This window comes from Chiloscyllium punctatum, chromosome 46, assembly GCF_047496795.1.
Source record: "Chiloscyllium punctatum isolate Juve2018m chromosome 46, sChiPun1.3, whole genome shotgun sequence".
NCBI lineage: Eukaryota > Metazoa > Chordata > Chondrichthyes > Orectolobiformes > Hemiscylliidae > Chiloscyllium > Chiloscyllium punctatum.
The window spans coordinates 47,307,546-47,327,180 of NC_092784.1; the positions used below are offsets into that span (position 1 = coordinate 47,307,546).

The 19,635-nt window shown below is 43.5% G+C and overlaps 1 protein-coding gene across 1 annotated transcript in view; it reads left to right on the forward strand.

The window, feature by feature from the left end:
* Window positions 1-15,593, forward strand: part of LOC140468002 (adhesion G protein-coupled receptor E3-like) — a 61,078-nt gene extending 45,485 nt beyond the window's left edge. Inside the window, exons 12-18 of the mRNA XM_072564132.1 lie at window positions 524-715; window positions 4,912-5,147; window positions 7,168-7,234; window positions 8,501-8,592; window positions 10,223-10,391; window positions 11,974-12,060; window positions 14,640-15,593. Coding sequence (XP_072420233.1) covers window positions 524-715; window positions 4,912-5,147; window positions 7,168-7,234; window positions 8,501-8,592; window positions 10,223-10,391; window positions 11,974-12,060; window positions 14,640-14,654 — 858 coding nt within the window. The 3' untranslated portion in view covers window positions 14,655-15,593. The remainder of the gene's footprint in view (window positions 1-523; window positions 716-4,911; window positions 5,148-7,167; window positions 7,235-8,500; window positions 8,593-10,222; window positions 10,392-11,973; window positions 12,061-14,639) is intronic.
* Window positions 15,594-19,635: the final 4,042 nt, after the last annotated feature.

Here is a 19,635-nt window from a genome sequence, read left to right on the forward strand (position 1 = left end):
GTGACCATTGACTGTTGTAAAAAATCCTATCTGGTTCACTGATGTCCTTTGGGGAAGGAAATCTGCCAGCCTTACCCAGTCTGTGATTCCAGACCCACAATCAATTTGGTTGACTCTTAACTGCCTCTAAAGGGCAATTATGGGTGGGCAACATCAAGTGAGCATGTTAGTGATGCCCACATTCCCCTGAGCAACGCTGAGAAAGTGAGGAATTCAGGACAAGCCTCTTTATGGAGAGAATATTTAGAATATGAATCTCATTACCATACAGAATGACTGAGGTGAACAGTGTTGATGCATTTCCGAGAAAGCTAGATGAACACAAGGGAGAAAGGAATAGAAGTTTCTCATGTTGATAGAATGAGATGTCAAGACATAGAGGCAGGTTTGGTTAAAGCATGATCATCAGTGCTGGTGGATGGGCTGAATGGCCTATTCCTGTGCTGTCTACCTCATGTAATTCTGTGAGAACATCCAAACAGCTGTCCCCCAGCATGTGATTCCCTCTTTGTCGCTGCTGCAGGAAGACTGGTCCTTGCTGCTGATCTCCACTGTTGGGCTCACAGTATCCCTGCTGTGCCTCGCCGCCTCCATCGTTGTGTTCACCAAGTGCCGCTCCATCCAAAAGGCCAGCATCATCGTGTACAAGCATCTGAGCATCAACCTCTTCCTAGCACAGCTCATCTTCCTGACAGGAATCCATGTGACCAACAAGGTGAGAAAGCCAACCCATAGACCACCGCCCTGAATCAGACAGCTGAACCCAGGCTCCTCACCCACGCCACAGGACCCTTGACCTCTACCGTCTCCCTGAGCTGTCCACCTTTCGCAATCAAAGATTCGTAGATGTCACACCATGACCTCACTTTCAGTCCCTTCGAATTCAGTCTCCAATCTTCAGCTTTAACAGTTCAAAACACTCCAAATCTTCCCTCATACGCGGGGTGCTTCTTCATAATCCTGCAGCGCTAGTTAACTTATTAGACAGCTAATTGCACAGAAAAATTAATTTTATTTCGCTTTGATCTCTCAGGCAGATATTTGAACATCTGATTTCTCAAATGAACCACTGTCAATCCAGCCAAACTCACTCTTCACTCTTCTTAGTCTGGTCTTAACACTTGATCCTCACTTTTTCTCAGTAGATCAAAGGCTGTGGCCATCCCTAGTTGCACTGGAGAAGGTGGTGATGAGCTGCCTTCGTGAGCTACTGCAGTTTGTATACTGTGAGAACACACACAGTGTGCTGTTAGGGAGAATTTTGACTGAATATCAGTGAAGAAACAGCAACATATTTCCAAATCAGGATGGTGTGTGGTTAGTGGGACCTTTCAGGTGGTGCTGGAGTTCCCTTATATCTGCTGCCTTTGTCCTTCTAGATGGTTGCAATCACAGGTTTGGAGAGTCCTGCAGGAGGTCTGGGTTAACATTCCTTCCAACCTTGCCTCCCCTGCCTTGTGAAAGAATTAAACCTGTGAGGAAAGAGAAGGGTTGCCCCAGTACCCTACCCTTGCTAATATTTTTAGACAGAGGAGCTGGGGAATGTGGTATTTTATTTCATTTAATATCCATGGTGGGCTCCCAGTGGGTTTCTGGTCAGCCAAAAGAGAGTGCTCATCTGCTGCTTAGTTCCAAATTTCTTCCAGTTCTTTCTTTCCAGAAAAGAAAGTTGGAAATTTGAAAGAACACAGAAGTACCCTGAGGACTGGCCGATCAGTTGATTCTTCAGTTTTAGCACTGGTCTTGTACGCCACAATGAATGGGGACCACAGAGGAGTCTCCATGGGAGGGACCTCAACACTTACTCATACATTGCCCCGGTATCCATTCCACAGTGACTCCAGAATTGGTTCTGATGAGATTCTGATGAATTTCTGGGAAGTGGAGCACAGCCCTAAGTTCTTCACGACCAGATCTCAGTCTCTATCCTGCGCAACTCTAGATGGGATTGTGAACGGAATCCCATTTGCTGTTATCATCGAGATGTGCAATAAGATTTGGACTAACACAGTTAGTGTCATAGGGATCTACAATGCAAAAAAAAAACCCTTCGACCCATTGTGTCTATACCATTCCAAAGCAACTATCTAAAGATTCGAATCCCATTTTCCACCCCTTGGCTCAAAGCCTTGTATGCTTTGGCATCACAAGTGCACATGTTATGAGAGTTTCTGTCTTTCCCAACATCACAGGCAGTGAGCCCCAGATTCCCACTACCCTCTGGATGAAAAAGGTTTTCCTCACAGCTCTTCTAAACCTCCTGCCCCTCACCTTAAATCTGTGCTCCTTGGTCATTGATCCATTCCACAAGGTGAAAAATGTCTTCCTACCTACTCTATCTCTGCCTTCATAATATTAAAAATCACACACCAGGTTATAGTCCAACAGCTTTATTTGAAAGTACAAGCTTTCAGAGTGCTGCTCCTTCATCAGATAATTAGTGGGGCAGGATCATAAGGCACACCCTGAACATATTAAAACAGCCATCCCCTACAGACAAGTCCTACACATTCAGATAAGGATGAACACCACGGACACCTGAAGGTGCTGAAGGATGCCCACCATAATGACCTCCTCAGGAGACAGATATGGGAGACAGCCAATAGGCTGCCCTTTGTTGTCCAGTACTGTCTGGGAGCGGAAAATCTCTGCCATGTTCTTCACAGCCTGCAACACATTATCGATGAGGATGAGCACCTTGCCAAGACCTTTCCTGGGCTTCCACCTCTACCTTGAAACATCGACCGAACATTAAACAGACCATTGTTCACACCAAACTGCCCAGCCTTCAGGACAACTTTGACCACAACACCGTACTACCCTGTCATGACAAGATGTGTCAGAGTATCGACATGGATACTACCATTACACATAGGGAGACTACCCATCACATGAGCAGCAGATCCTCAAGTGACTTGGCCAACGTCGTCTGTACACTGCAGGCAATGATGCTCCAAGGCAGGTAGATTGGCTGAATCAGGCAGACGCTATGACAAGAATGAATGGACACCACGCAACAATCACTAGACAAGAATGATCCCTCCCAATGGTGGAACACTTCAGCAGACAAGGACATTCAGCCTCATCTTTGGATGATCATCCTCCAAAGCGGGATTTGGGATACACAACAATGCAGAGTTGCCGAGCAGAAGCTGATAGCCAAGTTTGGTACCCATGAGGATTGCCTCAACTGGGATCTTGGGTTCATGTCATCCTACAGGTGTCCCCACTACATTATCTACTCTCACATACACACTCACACACAAGCACACAAACTCTTACACACGATCACATTCACACAATCACGCAGATCCTCTCTCATGCACACGCTCTCTTTCATATACACTCACGTGCACACTCTCACAGGCATATACTCTATCACATTCGCACACATTCTATCAAACACACACACGCACACACACACACACACACTTGTGCTCTCTCTCTCTCTCACCCCCCCAGCCCTCCCTCACATAGACACACATATGCTCGTAGACACATATAGAAGTCAATGCTGTGAATTTGTATTTGCATATTTGTATTTGCAGATGCATTCTACTTTGTTCAAAAGCAGATAATCTGTAGGTAGTCAGTCCTTGAGACATTTTATAAATTCCCACTTTGAAAATAGAACCAGTCTGATTCAGGTTTGGGTACAAGCAGACTCTAACCTCATACCTTTAATGCATTGTTTGAATTGAGATATCACTTTTTTTAATACTGATAAAACATTAAGTTGTTGAGGGTCAGTGACTTGAAATAAGTTCTGCAATTTACGTATTAATCGAAACCTGCATCCCCATTTTAAGTGATTAAAGACTTAACAGCAATCTAGGTTTGTTCAATGCATCGCATCAGTTGTATGACATTTTGATTTTTTACTGTAAATTCGGTGCCCTATGATCCTGCCCCATTAATTATCTGACGAAGCAGTAGCGCTCCAAAAGCTTGTACTTTCAAATAAACCTGTTGGACTATATTGTGGTGTTGAGTGATTTTTAAATTTTTCCACCCCTGTCCAACACCGGCATTTCCACTTCATAATGTTAAACATCACAATCGTGTCCCCTGTTAGTATCCTCTTCTCCAAAGAAAACAACATCAGACTTTGGAAGGTTTATTCATAACTGAAGCATCTGATCAGTCCATTTATATCCTTCTGTAATGTAAGACTGTTCTCCTCACTGTTTACTATTTTACCTCACCTCAGAACAGCATCTCCCACTCACCAATATAACTTTCCATGACTCCATCTGCCTCTGTCTATTGGTAATTTATTAGGAGGTCAGGACCCTGCTGAAGTTCTATGATCTTTAAAATCAACAGACTTTGCCATATCATTATAATTTAAATTACATCTCAAATCTTGTGGTTATAGATTTCATAAATCCTTGCTTCTGACTGTGAATGTGTGTATTATGTATTTGTATGTCTCTGCCTGTTTCTACAACTGTCTGTATTTGTGTCTCTGCCCATGTCTCTGTCTTTATCTCTATGTTTCTCTGAATTTATTATGTGTGTTTATCACTGTGTCTCTCTGACTGTATTATCTGTGTATTTATTTCTGTATGTTGCTGCCTGTGTTGTGTGTGTGCTTCACACAGTGTCTCTCCCTGCTTGTGGGTGTTATCTATGTGTGCCTCTGTCCAAGTGTCTCTGCCCGTGTGTCTCCTGTGTCTGTGTTTATCTCTATGAGTCCGCCTGTATATCTGTCGAGGTGATCTGTCTATGTTATTCCATATGTGTTTCTGTCTGTGTCTCTCTCTGTATCTGTATGTTATGTCTGCCTTCAGAGTGTTAGCCTTTGTGTTTATCGTGTTTGTGTGTCTGCCTGTGTTTCTCTCTGTCTTTGTGGCTGTGTGTTTTTGCTCACTGCTGAAGCCTAACCAATTACTCTGATCTTCCCTCCAGGTGGTGTGTGCCCTGGTTGCAGGATGCCTACATTACTTCTTTCTAACTGTCTTTGCCTGGATGTTCCTGGATGCTTTGCAGGTTTTTATTGTGTGCAGACACCTCACAGTCACAAAGTTTACCCACACATACGTCATCAGACGGAGATACCTGTATCCCTCTGGCTATGCTGTCTCTGCACTGATTGTAATTATATCGGCAGCAATCCGTCCCTATGGTTACGGATCAGAAAAAGAGTGAGTAACTTTATGTTTAGTTGACATCACAGAATGAACAGCACTGAAGGAGTCACTTGCTGTGTCAAGCCACTGTCTCTACTTTGAGGGGCTGTTTCAGAATCTTGTATATTTCAATGTTTCATTCTTCTGAATGTTTGTTTATTTTTGATGGGATGTGGGCATTGCTGGCTCTGCCAGCGTTTATTGTCCATCTCTAACTGTCCAGAGGGCAGCTAAGAGTCAACCACATTGCTGTGGATCTGGAGTCATGTGTAGACCAGAATGTGTAAGGGGAACAGATTCCCCAAAGGTGCATCAGTGAACCAGGTGGGTTTTTATGGCAAAATACAGTGGTTACATCTCATAACTTCTCTTGGGCATTTTCTTGAAATACCTTTTTTAAAATTGACTCAGCCTCATCAAAGGAGAACCTTGTCATCCCAGAAACTAATTCACAGAATCACAGTTCAGAAGGAGGCCATAGAGCATATAGTGACTACATTAGCTCCATTATCAATCAGCTTTTATTATCTAGTTCAGCTCTATTATCTAATCAGTGTTTATGGTCCAGTCCAGTTCTATTCAGAAGTTTATAAAATAGAGATATAAATAGAGTTGATGGTAATTGTCTTTTCCCTGACATGGGGAATGTCAATATTGGGGCACATTTTTAAAGTGAGAGATTTAAAAAAGACTTGAGGCAAGTTTTTTACAGAGTGTGGTTCGACTGTGGAGTGAACTTCCGGAGGGAGTGGTGGATGCGGGTACAATTGCAATGTCTAAAAGACACTTGAATGGATACATGAACAGGAAAGGTTTGGAGGGATATGAGTCAGGAGCAGGGAGGTGGGACTATTTTAGTTTGGGATTATGTTCGGCACGGACTGGTTAGATTGAAGGGTCTGTTACCATGCTGTGTGATGGTAGGACTCTATTACGTAATATGCCTCAATTGTTGAGTTTGGTTCGCTTACCTAGTCCAACTATTTTAACCCAACCCTAACCCTAATCTTCTGCCTTTTCCCTATATCTGTTCACACCATTACATCCAAACAAAATCATGAATGCTCTCTTGATTACCTCAATTGACCCTACCTCCAGGAATGCAGCCTTCCCCCATATTGCAGGGTGCCACTGTGTAAGCATGTTGTGCGCTTGAGATGCTGTGTGAAAATGTTTTTTTCTCACATCACAAGATTTTGTTTGCACATCACCAGTTGCCAGACTGTCTCCTTGAACCTTCCTTAAGACGTCTGTATTAGAGGACCTCAAGATCCATCTGTGTGTAATATATGTAATAATATCTCTAAGCAGATTGAATAGACAATACACAGGAGTGCTCTAGCTGGAGGCGTGTTATAGCTTTGACTCCAAATCTTTTGAATTTACTGTTACTCAGATGTTTGAGGGCAGCATTTTCAGCATCAAAAATCTCATTACTCCTCACTCTCTAGTGGGCCCTGACTTTCTGGAATGAATATAAAATAAGTCAGCAACCCCTTCACATCTCTTTGATTTTATTTTCATTGACTTCTGATGACAGACTGGAGAAGGGGTGTGGGAGATCTCCCTAAAGTCCTCAAACTGGGGTCTCCTCTGAACCAATCTCATTAAAACATTAAGTCATTAATACCTGGTCATTGTTGTAACATTGCCAGTTGTTCCTACTTTATAATATTCTTGATCTTGTTGTGTTGACAAATACCCACAGTGTCTACTGAGGCTGCGTGCAGGAGATTAATATTTATGAACGTAACCGAAAGTAACAACAAATAATGGAGACTTTATCTTGCCACCAAGCTGTAGTCAAAAGCAAGACCATGGTCATATCATGTGAGATCCTATCACTTCCTGAGATGATGTATACTGTGTCTCATTTACATATCATACAGTAAACCCCGTCACTACAAATACCACATATGGGATCTTGCTGTGCACAAACTGGTTTCTGTGTTTTCTATATGACAATAGCAACAACACTGCAAAGGTACTTCAATGACTGGATGACATGCAGTAATGATTTCTTTGATTCTTACAGCTGCTGGCTGAGCCTAGAGTGGGGTTTTCGATGGAGTTTCCAAGGGCCAGTCTGCTTTGTGATTGTGGTACGTGTTCTTCTGGTGTTTCCACATCCCCTAATATTCACTAAGGTGACCATATGGGACCTCTCCAGTCACAAGGCCTTGTTCAGGAGAGACAGAGAGAGACAGACAGCAGGACATCAGGATATCAGCCCAAATTTATGTACACAAGATACAGAGAAGAGAGGAGTTTTAGACAACAGAAGGGAGAAAAGGAGGTATAGGCAAAGCCATAGAGCAAAGAAGGTGTGAGAGGAACTAAAATTCAAATCTCAGCAAGGCAATTCCCCCAATTAGTAAATCTGGGATAAAATCAGTTCAGTAATAACTATCAGAAAATCGTATTGTCCTGTTCATAAATGTGCATCAAGGCGGAGATCTGTCAAACTTATTGCTCTGGCCTACATTTGACTCTAGATACTGTGAATATTATCGATTCTTAACCACCTAAGCAAGACACTCAGTTATAAAGGTAAAGTTGTCATAGTTTTACCAGACCATAAAGCTGCTCTCTCATGAGAGAGAGAGAGAGACAACTGATGGAGGTGTGAAGATCACCAAACCTCAGATGAGGGGGGCAGAGTTTAATCTGATTGGACCTTCACAGTAACCTTAGCTGATGTGGGAATTGACCCCATACTGTTTTTGTAACTCTGTTCCACAAACCAGCTGACCAGCCAACTGAACTACACCTTCCTAACACATATTCAATATATCAAATAGATAAAAAGCTCTTTCTCAGCAACAGTCCAATGGCGGATGAGAACTTGACTCGGTATAGATATTTTAATCAACGCCTACGCATGTTGTGATACGCCCATGGGACTCTATTTTTAACGATAGTCAACACGATTTACTATCTACCTGGGTGGGATTTAACACCAAGCCACTTTCTGGGTCTCTGCATGTGACAATGCCACTATGCCATCTTCCCTGGCTGTATTGTAGAGATGAAGTTAGCAGTGTGGTTTAAGTCACCGGTGTATCAGTTGAATTAAATCAGAAAGGTGTTTGGCTGGACTCTGTTGAAGCAACTATTAATCTCTGATATTTAACACACCAGACAGACTATAGCGTTTCAAGAGGATACCTCACCACCGCCTTCTCAGGTGCAATTAGGGATGAGCAAGAAGTGTTGGCCGGGCCAGCCGTGCCCACTTCCCAACAACAAATAACCATTAAGCGCAAGGAGAAAGATTGGAAGTCAAATAATTGGAATGGTGTGCACTGGGAACTTCGAAGACATTATGCTGTCTTTGCTTCCCAAACTTTGTTTCTCTCCCTCTCCAGGTGAATATGGTGTTGTATGTCTGGACACTCTGCTTACTGAGGCATCATTTGACCAATCGTGATGTGAATGTCTCAAAGATTAAAGACACCACGTAAGTACCAAGCAGAAAGTCCTTGGCCCACTGCCTGCAGATCATATCACGATTCAGTCCCACCCAGTGGTGGCTGCAACAATATATCTCTGCATGCTCCATTCTACCTTCATATTGAAAGCTGGATGGTGCAGAGCTGCAGTTAGATTCCAGTGTCATGCAGATGGAATATTTCACTATCAAAAGTACCCACTTTCAGATGAGGCATCAAACTGAAGCCTAATCTGCTCTCTCGGCTGGATCTCAAAGATCCCATCGCACAAACATATACCTCGTGTCCTGGCCAATAATTATCTCTCAGATAACACCACCAAATGAAGACTATCACAGTACTACTGACAGAAGCTTCCTGCATGCAAACTGGCTGCCATGTTTGCTAAATCACAACAGTGTCAACATTGCAAACATTTTTCATTGGCTGCTGTGCTCTTTGTTTGAGAAAAAACTACAGATGCTGGAATCCAAAGTAGTCACGCAGGAGGCTGGAAGAACACAGCAAGCAAGGTGGTATTAGCAGCTAGAGAAATTGACATTTCGGGTGTAACACTTCTTTAGGACTGAGGGCGGGTGTGGGGGCAGCTGCAGATAAAGGGGTTTGCGGGGGCCAGGTGGTGAAGTGGGGATAGGTGAATACAGATAGAGGGTACAACCTGGTTGGTGAATGGGAGTAATGAATCCAGTTGGTGGCTGGGAGGAGTGGAAGGGATGGGGAGGGGCTGGGAAGGGAGTTGGGGGATGGGGAGGGAGGTTATTTGAAATTGAAGAACTCAGTGTTGAATCCTCTGTGCTGTAGGCTGACCAGGCAGTAGATGAGGTGTTGTTCCTCCAATTTGTGGTGTTGTTTATTATGCCGATGGAGGAGGCCAAGAACGGTTGTGTCAGAAAGGGAGTGGTTAGGGGAATTGAAATGGGCGGTGACTGGGATGTCCGGTTGACTTGTGCAATGCTCGGCAAACTATTCCCTAAGTCTACGTAAACTTAGGGAACTCTACATCAGGGAGACCGAACGTAAACTTGGGAAATGGTTTGGTGAGCATCTCAGCCGGGCCTGCAGAGGCTGACCGGACCTCCCAGTCACCGCCCATTTTAACTCCCCTAACCTCTCCCTTCCCGACATGACCATCCTTGGCCTCCTCCATTGCCATAATGAACCACACAGCAAATTGGAAAAACAACACCTCATCTTTCACCTACAGCCCAGAGGACTCAACATTGAGTTCTCCAATTTCAAATAACCTCCCAGCCCATGCCCCAGTTCTCTTTCCAGCCCCTCCCCATCCATTCCACTGTCCCCTGCAACCAACCAGATTCATTCCTCCCAATGACCAACCAGGTTGTGCTCTCTACCTGCTTTCACCTATCCCCACTTCATCACCCTGCCCCCACCACCCCCTTTTATCTGCAGCTCTCCCCACACCCACCCCAGTCCAGAAGAATGTTACCCCGACATGTCGGCTTCTCCCCCTCCTGTTGCTGCCTGACTTGCTGTGTTCTTCCAGCCTCCTGCCCGCCTACGCTCTTTGTAACAACCTGCAGTTGTGAAAGGCAGTGTACAAATGGGTGCCTTTTTCTTCATTATGATGGGATGGATTAACATGAATATTCTTTTTATTTTGTCCCTTTTCAACAGGACCCTGACTCTTAAGGCAACTGCACGTTTGTTTGTCCTGGGATGCACTTGGATCTTTGGGATATTTAATATCAGCAAGAGCACCATTTTCCTCTCCTACCTATTCACTGTCATCAACACTCTCCAGGGCCTCTTTATTTTCGTAGTCTACTGTGTTTCCAATCGCCAGGTAAGACTGTCTCCATTACAGGTGGAGGTACTGGAGACTCTCCAAACCATGCTATATTTGTGAAACAGGAAAAGATAAGTTTCCCAGTGGAACTGGGTGTGGGTCAGATATTAGCTGTGTGACAAAGTGACTGTCCAGTAACTCTCACTGCCAGCGCTTGGCCCAATGCTTGCAAGTGAATATTAAATACTGCTTCAATGTTATGAGAGTTTCTAACTCAACCACTGTTTCAGGCAGTAAGTTCTGGACTCCCATCATCCTCCAGGTAAAAAAACATTTTCCCCAACTCTCCTCTTCATCTTCTAAATCTTCACTCCCTGGTAACTGACCTCTTTGCTAATGGGAAGAAGCATCCACTGATCCATGCCCCACATAATCTGAGGCACCTCTATCAGGTCCCCTCTCAGCCTTTGCTGCTCTAAGGAAAACAAGCCCAGACTTTTGAGCCTTTCCTCAAAGTTCAGACCTTCCATCTGAGGTCACATTCTCGTGAATCTCTGCCCCACTCTCTTTAGTGCAATCACATCCTTTCTACAATGTGCAAACCAGAACGACATGCACTACAGTCTTTGTGATCTAACTAGTGCTTTATAAAGTTCCAACTTGACCTTCATGGTCTTGTATTATGTCTTGGCTAATAAAGGCACATCTCCCATTTGCCTTCTTCACTACCTTGTCCACTTGCCCTACTATCTTCAGAGACCCTGTGCTTACCTACAACAAAGTCTCTCTCATCTTCTGAAGTTCTAAGGAAGAGTCAGACTGGACATTGAAATATTAACTCTCTTTCTTTCTTCACAGATGCTGCTGGACCTGTTGAGTTTCTCCAACATTTTCTGTGATTTTTTTTCTCTTTGATCTTTAGCACCTCCCAGTGTCCTACTATTTATAATCCCTTACCTTAGTAGTCCTCCCCAAGTGTATTACATCACACCTTTCTGAGTTAAATTCCTTTTGAATTTTGCCCATTGTTATCCTCCTTCTGTTTACAGCTAGCCTCCACATCACTAACTGCATCACCAATTTTCATGTCAGATCCAAATTTCTTGATTATGCCTCATTTATTTCAGTCCACATCAATAATGTACACTAAAACAGCAAGAGTTCTGTGGATCCTCACTGGAAACAGATTTCCAGTCATTGTCATGAGATCAAGTTTGCAATCTTGCAAGTGAACATTAAAAGGCCTCAATAAAGATAAGTATATGCAAGAGAAGAGAGGATTCTTCCAGAACTTTACAGTCAGGTTCTAGTCCCATGACTATGTCATAGCTCCTTGGGCACATGTTCTGTAGCTATTCCATGAATAAAAGTACAATTCCCTTCACTCAACAGTCACCCTTCAACGTCCCCTATTCTGGGGAAACCAGGCCCAACCTCTTCAATGTTTCCTGCTTAGCCCCTCAGTTCTGATACCATCCAAATCAATCTTTATCTCTACCCTTCACCCTGGTTTGTGTGTTCCTTTGACACAGTGGAGACCAGAAATGTTCACAGTTGTGTGAGCTGGGTCCAACCAGGGTTCTCCACAGGCTTAACCTAATCTCTTGTAACTGACTTAATTGTCTTAATTTTGTTGAAGGTGAGGGATGAAGTTCGGAAATGGTTCATCAAATCAAGCACATACTCAACCAACAACACCTCAAATGTTCAGATGAGTTCTCTCGAGGTAAGAAGTGAGGCTCCAAAAGACAATTGATGTGCAATGACATTGGCTCGTGAGAGAGGAGAAAAGTTCTATCTATGGAATACTATAGGCAGGGCAGAAAGATCCCATGGACCCCAGCCACCTTACCCCTGGAATACTATACTTTGTCCCTCCCCACCCACCAATTCATTACCACCGACTTGTCTCTCTTAAAAAATCTGAATTAAAGGGACCGTAGAGAATGTATAAATAGTTTTCTGCTTTTTTTCCCTACTAAATGGAATTAATCTGCATGCATTCAATATTTAATTAATTATCATATGTAAAATTACTTCAGCTAGAAACTAAAGGACAGGCATTATTCTTATGATAAATATTAATACCATCAGATAATATGTTTATTTTAAAATACTCTAATCTTATGTTATAAGATCATCAGAGTCTTCAACATGACCATAAGAGTGTGCAGAAATAGGCTTCTCCACCCTCTGATCCTGTTCTGAACTCCACCTTCTAGCTTGTCCCCCATAATCCTTGACTCCTTTGTCCATCAGAAATCAGTCGAATCCGGCCTTGAATGCTTTCTTTGGCCCAGCCTCCTCTGCCCCCTGAGGGGAGAGAATTTCAAACAGTAATGACCCTCTGAGAGAAGAAACACCTTCTCATCTCTGTCTAAATTGGGAGACCTTTATTCTGAAACTCTGCTGTCACGTTCTAGATTCTCCCATGAGGGGAAATATCTTCACCGTGTTTACCCTGTCAAGACCCCCTCAGAGATTGTGTTTCAATGAGAGTGCAGACCTTTCTTTTGAACTCCAATTTGTGCAGGTGCAACCTGCTCAATCCTTCCTCGTAAGGCAGCCTTAATCTCTGAGAAATTAATACTTAACTTGCATCTACATTCATCAAACCAAATCAACATGTATTGAGCTTTTAAAATTATATTGCTCAAAACTGGAGTAATATTTTTGTGTTAAGTAAATATAATACAAATGAACTAAATGGATTCAATTTACTTGAAAGTATCTGTTGAGTCTAATTCCTGTACTAATATACAAAACACAGGGTAATCCCAAGACATAGCCTGTGTCTTGAATACTACAATGTAGAAAGCCTACCACCTGTGGCCATGTATTAACATCCCATTATTTGGCTCGTTTCACACGGTGAATACTGAAAGAGACATCACTCCCCATCATTCCCAAAGTGACAATGACACATCACGTGTGTGGGAGCTCATTGGGTTATGCAATGTCATGTGCAACTATTGGGGATAGGTTTGGGTTTGTTCCCTCATTTGACCTTGCCAATGAAAATGTGTGTTGGTGAATTGCATTTTGTACCACTCTGTGGTCTTTTCAAGATAGCACCTTTGCATAAACATCAAATACCTCGGACTGTTTAATCCCAAGTTCCCAGCCGTCTGTCTGAGCTCAGGACGTGTATGTATTCACAGGATATGTGTGGGTGGAGGACTGTGAGGTGATGGTTGTTCACCTTCTCTTGTGGAACGATGCTCAGATTCAGAACCACATGCTTTCACTTTGCTTCCCAGTGTCCACAGGAGCATATCCTGGTTCCTCACCTGCCCTTTTCAGAGATGTCATGGTGGGATTGAAACCATTGTCTGTGGAAAGTTAGCCTGGACCTCTGGGTCTAGTGGCATTCCCATGACCATCACGATCTCCTCCAAACAAGGTGGGAAATAAGTGAAGTCAATATAATGAAGGGCAACAGAGTCATGCTGCTAACCCGTTACCTGATCCTATCAAGTTAGGAACAAAATTCCTTAGGAATTCCACTGAACTCCTGTGTAATCTTAGCTCAAAACCAATGGCTCCTGGGACTCCACTGTTTCCAAAAGTAGCAAGAGAAAGGTGGGCCCTGGAGGGACTGTGGTCAGTTCAATGTGGTGGGCAGGTGTGGGAAGGTTTGAGGGTGATATCTGAAAACTGGATTAATCTAGCTCCCCTCATTCTCCATTCTTTCTTTGATTTTCTTACACTAAGCCCCCTCTCCGCCAGTTGCAGTGTAGAGACTCCAATCTTTGATCTCCTGCTCCTAGACCAGCATGGGGTGTCCCAGATTCAAAGTGGTGAACTGTTACCTCAGTAAGTGGGAGGGTTAGTGTCCACCACAAGAGTATTTATACCTTGCCACACCTTCTTTGTCTCCCTCTCACTGATGGAGTGAGCTACACGTTAATGCAAAATAAACTGTTTGCTCAGGAGTTAAAGAGAAGCATGTTTGGTACAGAGGTCTTAAGCCCTTCAACTTTACATCTCAAGACGGCACAAACATTTCCAACAGGCTGGGCAGATGTGCATTGGTGCTCCCCTGCCAAAACATGGCAGTGCCAATCCAACGTCTGCTGCTGTGATGTCCTTCTTGATGGGCCGAATGGCCTATCTCTGTTTACATATCTTATGATCTCCCATTGACCCTGCAAACCCCAGCAGGCATCATTGGGCACCATGCACCCAGGCATAACAATCATCATTGCAACCCGAGGGGTTTCAGGCCAATTGTGTCTTTCTTAAATATCTGCTGAATTGAAGAGGGGCAAGTAATAAAAGATCCTCATTTATTTTCTCAACTAGACTAAAACAACGTAACCCTCCTGAGGACTCCAGAGGTGACAGCGATAAGACCATCCTTGGTTTGTGTGTCTGTGTCTCTATCTCTGTCTGTCTGTGAGTACAGCATGTCCATTGTTTAAAAAGTTGGATTTGTGTATTGTTGGTTTTTCCAGCTTTGCCAGGCGAGTTATTTTGTTTCGTCGCACAAGTTGTTACTTTTTCTTCATTCTTTCATGGGATATGGGCTTCAATGGTAAGCTCCCACAGACACACACTCACACACACACACACACACGTGCATGTGTGGTTGTACAAACAGGTATACGTAAACAACACACACACAACGTATATATAACAAACCACATACACAGCCATCAGAGACATAGATATAACAGATACACACAAGATTCTCACGTACATATTGGTGGTATTGAGAATAATGCTCATATTCCCACCCTACCCTGGTTGATTCAGTGCTAACAACAGCCACATTTGGCTTTCTGAATTGTTTGCTTTAGCTCCATGTTACTGACTTATATGCAAGCTGAATGACAACAAAGTGTGTTATAGATACTGGTCTTACACACTGCTTTCTGGATTTGTTTAACACCGGAACATGTTTTTCTCAGATTCAAATTTGAAGTGGAAATGTCAATTAACAGGATTTAAAATTGCAATGAAACCATATTTGTAAAAGAACCTGTTCATGAAATTTCCTGGATAGTTTAATAGCTAATTATAATGCTTCACCAATTGTATTTTAATAAAGTTTATTGTTACGGTTATTACTCTTCTAGGTGTATTGAGTAATATTTGTGAGCAAATGAGATTTTATTTTATGCTCTATATGGAGACACCATGAGATCGAGCTACAATGGAGATGATTGACAACGTTGGTGTGAAATAGATTCTGTCTGCTGTCACACCTCGTGACATGTTTAAATAAACTGTTGTTCGACCCAACTTACAATGAAATTACTGCCTGACTCGTTGGTGTCAGTTCACAGACTTCCTTACTCTCTGGCTTTGAAAATTAGTTTTGGAATGCAAATAAAGGAACCCAAGTGAGTTTCTAGTTTAGGATATTTGGAGGCACTGTGGGAATTCATTGCAGAGGGGAAGAGGTGCTTTTTGCTTGCCTTCTTTGGCTCATAATTTCATGGGTTTTTTTTTAACGGAATAAATTGAAGCCCGGCATCATGGGCCTTCTATCTATAATAAGTTACTTTCAGATTGAAGGTAAATCAGAAAACCATTTACAGGTACAAACCAAAAGAGCAGTATAAAGCTTTTAAAACCAAGTACTAGATAATTAAAATGGAGATGTTGGGCCAGGTGACGTGTTGTAACTGCATTATGTTGGAGTTGGTGGATGGCCATTATGGTTTATTGCGACCACGTCTGAAGCAAGTTTTGATTACTTGAGGAACTCCGGCTCAATTGATGAACTCGAACCTGCACTTTGAACGCTGTGACACATCTGGGAGGGGGAGAATTGCCTGGTTGCTGTGTTTCAGGAAAGAGTCACACTCTTGGAATAACTAGCTCAAATTTGTTCAGTAGTTGGGGAATGGAAGGCGTGAGCAATCCGGGAGATAATGCTGAAGGAGCCTCAGCCCCTGAGCTTGTCTAACAGGTTTGAGATGCTTGCTCCTTGTGGATGAGAATGGGGACTGTAGCGATGGTAAGCAAAATGACCGCAAAATGACTGTGGTGCAGGGCGCCATTCAAGAGAAGGGAGAAAATGACATGTGGTTATAATCGAGGATAGTGCAGACAGGGAAATAGACCCTGTTCTCTGTCGCCAGGAATGGAAGTCCTGAAGATTATGTTGTCTGCCTGGTGCTCGGGTTCAGGATGTCTCAAATTAAAACAGAAATTGTTGAAAAAATTCAGCAGAGGATTGAGGTGAATTGGTTCCGAAAATGGCTCAGTAATAGAAAACAAAGAATAATGATGAATGGATGTTTTTCATGAATGGATTTCAATGGTGTTCCACAGGGCTCAGTGTTAGGTCTCATGCTGCTTGTGGTATATGTTAATCATTTAGACTTCAATGTGGGAGGTACAATTGGGAAATTTGTAACTGGCACAACAATTGGAATGGCAATTGATGGTGAAGAGAATGGCTATGACCTGCAGGAGCATCAATGGTTTGGTTGAGGTGACAGAATCTTGACAAATGGAATTCGATCCTGAGAAGTGTGAGGTGATGCATTAGGGAGGGTAAACAAAGCAAGGGAATAGATAATAACTGGGAGGGAGGGCACTGAAAGGGGTAAAGGAAGTGAGAGACCTTGAGTACATGTCCCCAGGTTCTGGGTAATCTAAGATGGAGGAGAGGAGAAAATTACGGCTATGAGAGCTGCTCCTTTTTTGAGGTATTTTCAGTGCTGGAGCTGATTTTCTCAAATCCAAGGAGCAGTAATTACAGTTTTATAAGCTGTTGAAATGTTTTGAAACTTTGGGGGGAAAAGAAATCAAACGACGGCAGCATGGTGGCTCAGTGGTTCGCACTGCTGCCTCTCAGTGCCAGGGACCTGGTTTCAATCCCAGTCTTGGGTGCCTGTCTGTGTGGAGTTTGCACTTTCTCCCCGTGTCTGTGTGGGTTTTCTCTGGGCCCACTGGTTTCCTCCCACAATCCAAAGGTGTGCAGGTTAGCGAGTTTTGAGAACATTTGTAGCTAAGATTGATGTTCTGGGAGTAGGTTTGCTCGCTGAGCTGGAAAGGTCATTTCCAGACCTTTCATCACCCTCCTGGGTAACCTCTTCAGTTGGTCTCCAGGCGAAGCACTGCTGCTGATTCCTGCCTTCTATTTATATGTTTGGGTTTCTTTGGGTTGGTGATGTCATTTCCTGTTCTTTTTCTCAGGGGGTGTAGATGGGGACAGGATTTCCATGTATTTGGAAAGGTAAGGACTGATTAGGAATAGTTAACATGGCTTTGTGCTTGGGAAATTGCGTCTTGCAAACTTGATTCAGGTTTTTGAAGAAGTAACAAAGAGGATTGATGAGCGCAGAGCAGTGGATGTGATCTATATGGACTTCAGTAATGCATTCAACAGGGATCCTCAAGGAAGACTGGTTAGCAAGGTTAGATCACACGGAATAGAGGAAGAACTAGCCATTTGGATACAGAACTGGCTCAAAGGTAGAAGACAGACAGTTGTGGTGGAGGGTAGCTTTTTAGACTGGAGGCCTGTGACCCGCAACGTGCCACAAGAATCGGTGCTAGGTTCACACTTTTTTCATCATTCATATAAATGATTTGGACATGAACAGAGGAGGTATGGTTAGTAAGTTTGCAGATGACACCAAATTTGGAGGTGTAGAGGACAGCAAAGAAAGTTACCTCAGAATACAACAGGATCTTGATCAAATGGGCCAAGGAGTGATCAATAAAGTTTAATTTAGATAAATGTGAGGTGCGGCATTTTGGCAAGGACAATCAGGGCAGAACTTGTACATTTAATGTTAAGGTCCTGGGAAGTGTTGCTGAACAAAGAGACCTTGGAGTGAACGTTCATAGTTCCTTGAAAGTGGAATCACAGGTAGATAAGATAGTGGAGAAAGCGTTTGGTTTGCTTGCCATTATTGGTCAGTGCATTAAATATTGGAGTTGGGAAGCCATGTTGAGGCTATACAGGATATTGGTGAGGCCAATATTGGAATACCACATGTAATTCTTGTCTCCCTGCTATAGGCAGGATGTTGTGAAACTTGAAAGGGTTCAGAAAAGATTTACAAGGAAGTTATCAGTGTTGGAGGGTTTGAGGTATATGGAGAGGCTGAATATACTGGGGTTAACTTCCCTGGAGTGTCAGAACTGAGGGGTAGCCTTATAGAGATTTATAAAATCACAAGGGGAATGGATAGGATGAATAGACAAGGTAGGTGGAAGTGGGTAGTGCAGATCCTGGAGATTAGAGTCAAGATTAGAGTGGTGCTGGAAAAGCACAGCAGATCAGGCAGTATTCGAGAAGCAGGAAAATCAACGTTTCAGGCAAAAGCCCTTCATCAGGAATGAGGCTGGGAGCCTCGGGGGTGGAGAGATAAATGGAAGAGAGTGTGGCAATGGAGAAGGTAGCTGAGAGTGCAATAGGTGGATGGAGGTGGGGGTAAAGGTCATAGGTCGGAGAGGAGAATTGAGCAGATAGATGGGAAGGAAGATTGACAGGTAGGACAGTTCATGAGGACAGTGCTGAGCTGGAAGTTTGGAAATGGGGTAAGGTGGGGGGGGGAGGAAAAATGAGGAAACTGGTGAAGTCCACATTGATGCCCTGGGATTGAAGGGTCCCGAGGCGGAAGATGAGGCGTTCTTCCTCCAGGTGTCAGGTGGTAAGGGAGTGGTGACGGAGCAGGCCCAGGACCTGCATGTCCTTGGTAGAGTGGGAGGGGGAGTTGAAATGTTCAGCCACAGGGTGGTGGGGTTGATTGGTGCAGGTGTCCCGAAGAAGGTCTTTTTCCCAGGATGGGGGGAGTCCAAAACCAGAGGGAATAGGTTTAAGGTGAGAGAGGAAAGATTTAAAATGAACCTAAGAGGCAACATTTTCACAGAGGGTGGCATGTATATGGAATGAGCTGCCAGAGAAATTGGTGGAGGCTGGTACAGTTACAAAATTTAGAAGGTTGCAGGATGCATATATGAATAGGAAGGGTTTAGATGGACATCGGCCACATGCTGGCAAATGAAACTATATTAAATGTGGATATTTGGTTGGCATGGATGAGTTGGACCAAAGGGTCTGTCTCCGTGCTGTACATCTGTCTGACTGAACAGGTTAGAGCTCTTTCCTCCAGGGTCAAGGAAGCAGGGGGCTTGCCTAACAGTAGCCTATTATGGCATGAGATTTGAATACATGGACAGCCCAAAGACCATGAAGTAAGGATCCTGTACTCCACTGGCATCGAGTCATTATAATCATGAAGATAAAATTAAACAAGGAGACATTTACAAGGAATGAAGCCTGGGATTTACATTAGGTCCAGGAAGCTTTTGTCTGTCTGCTCCTTTTTCA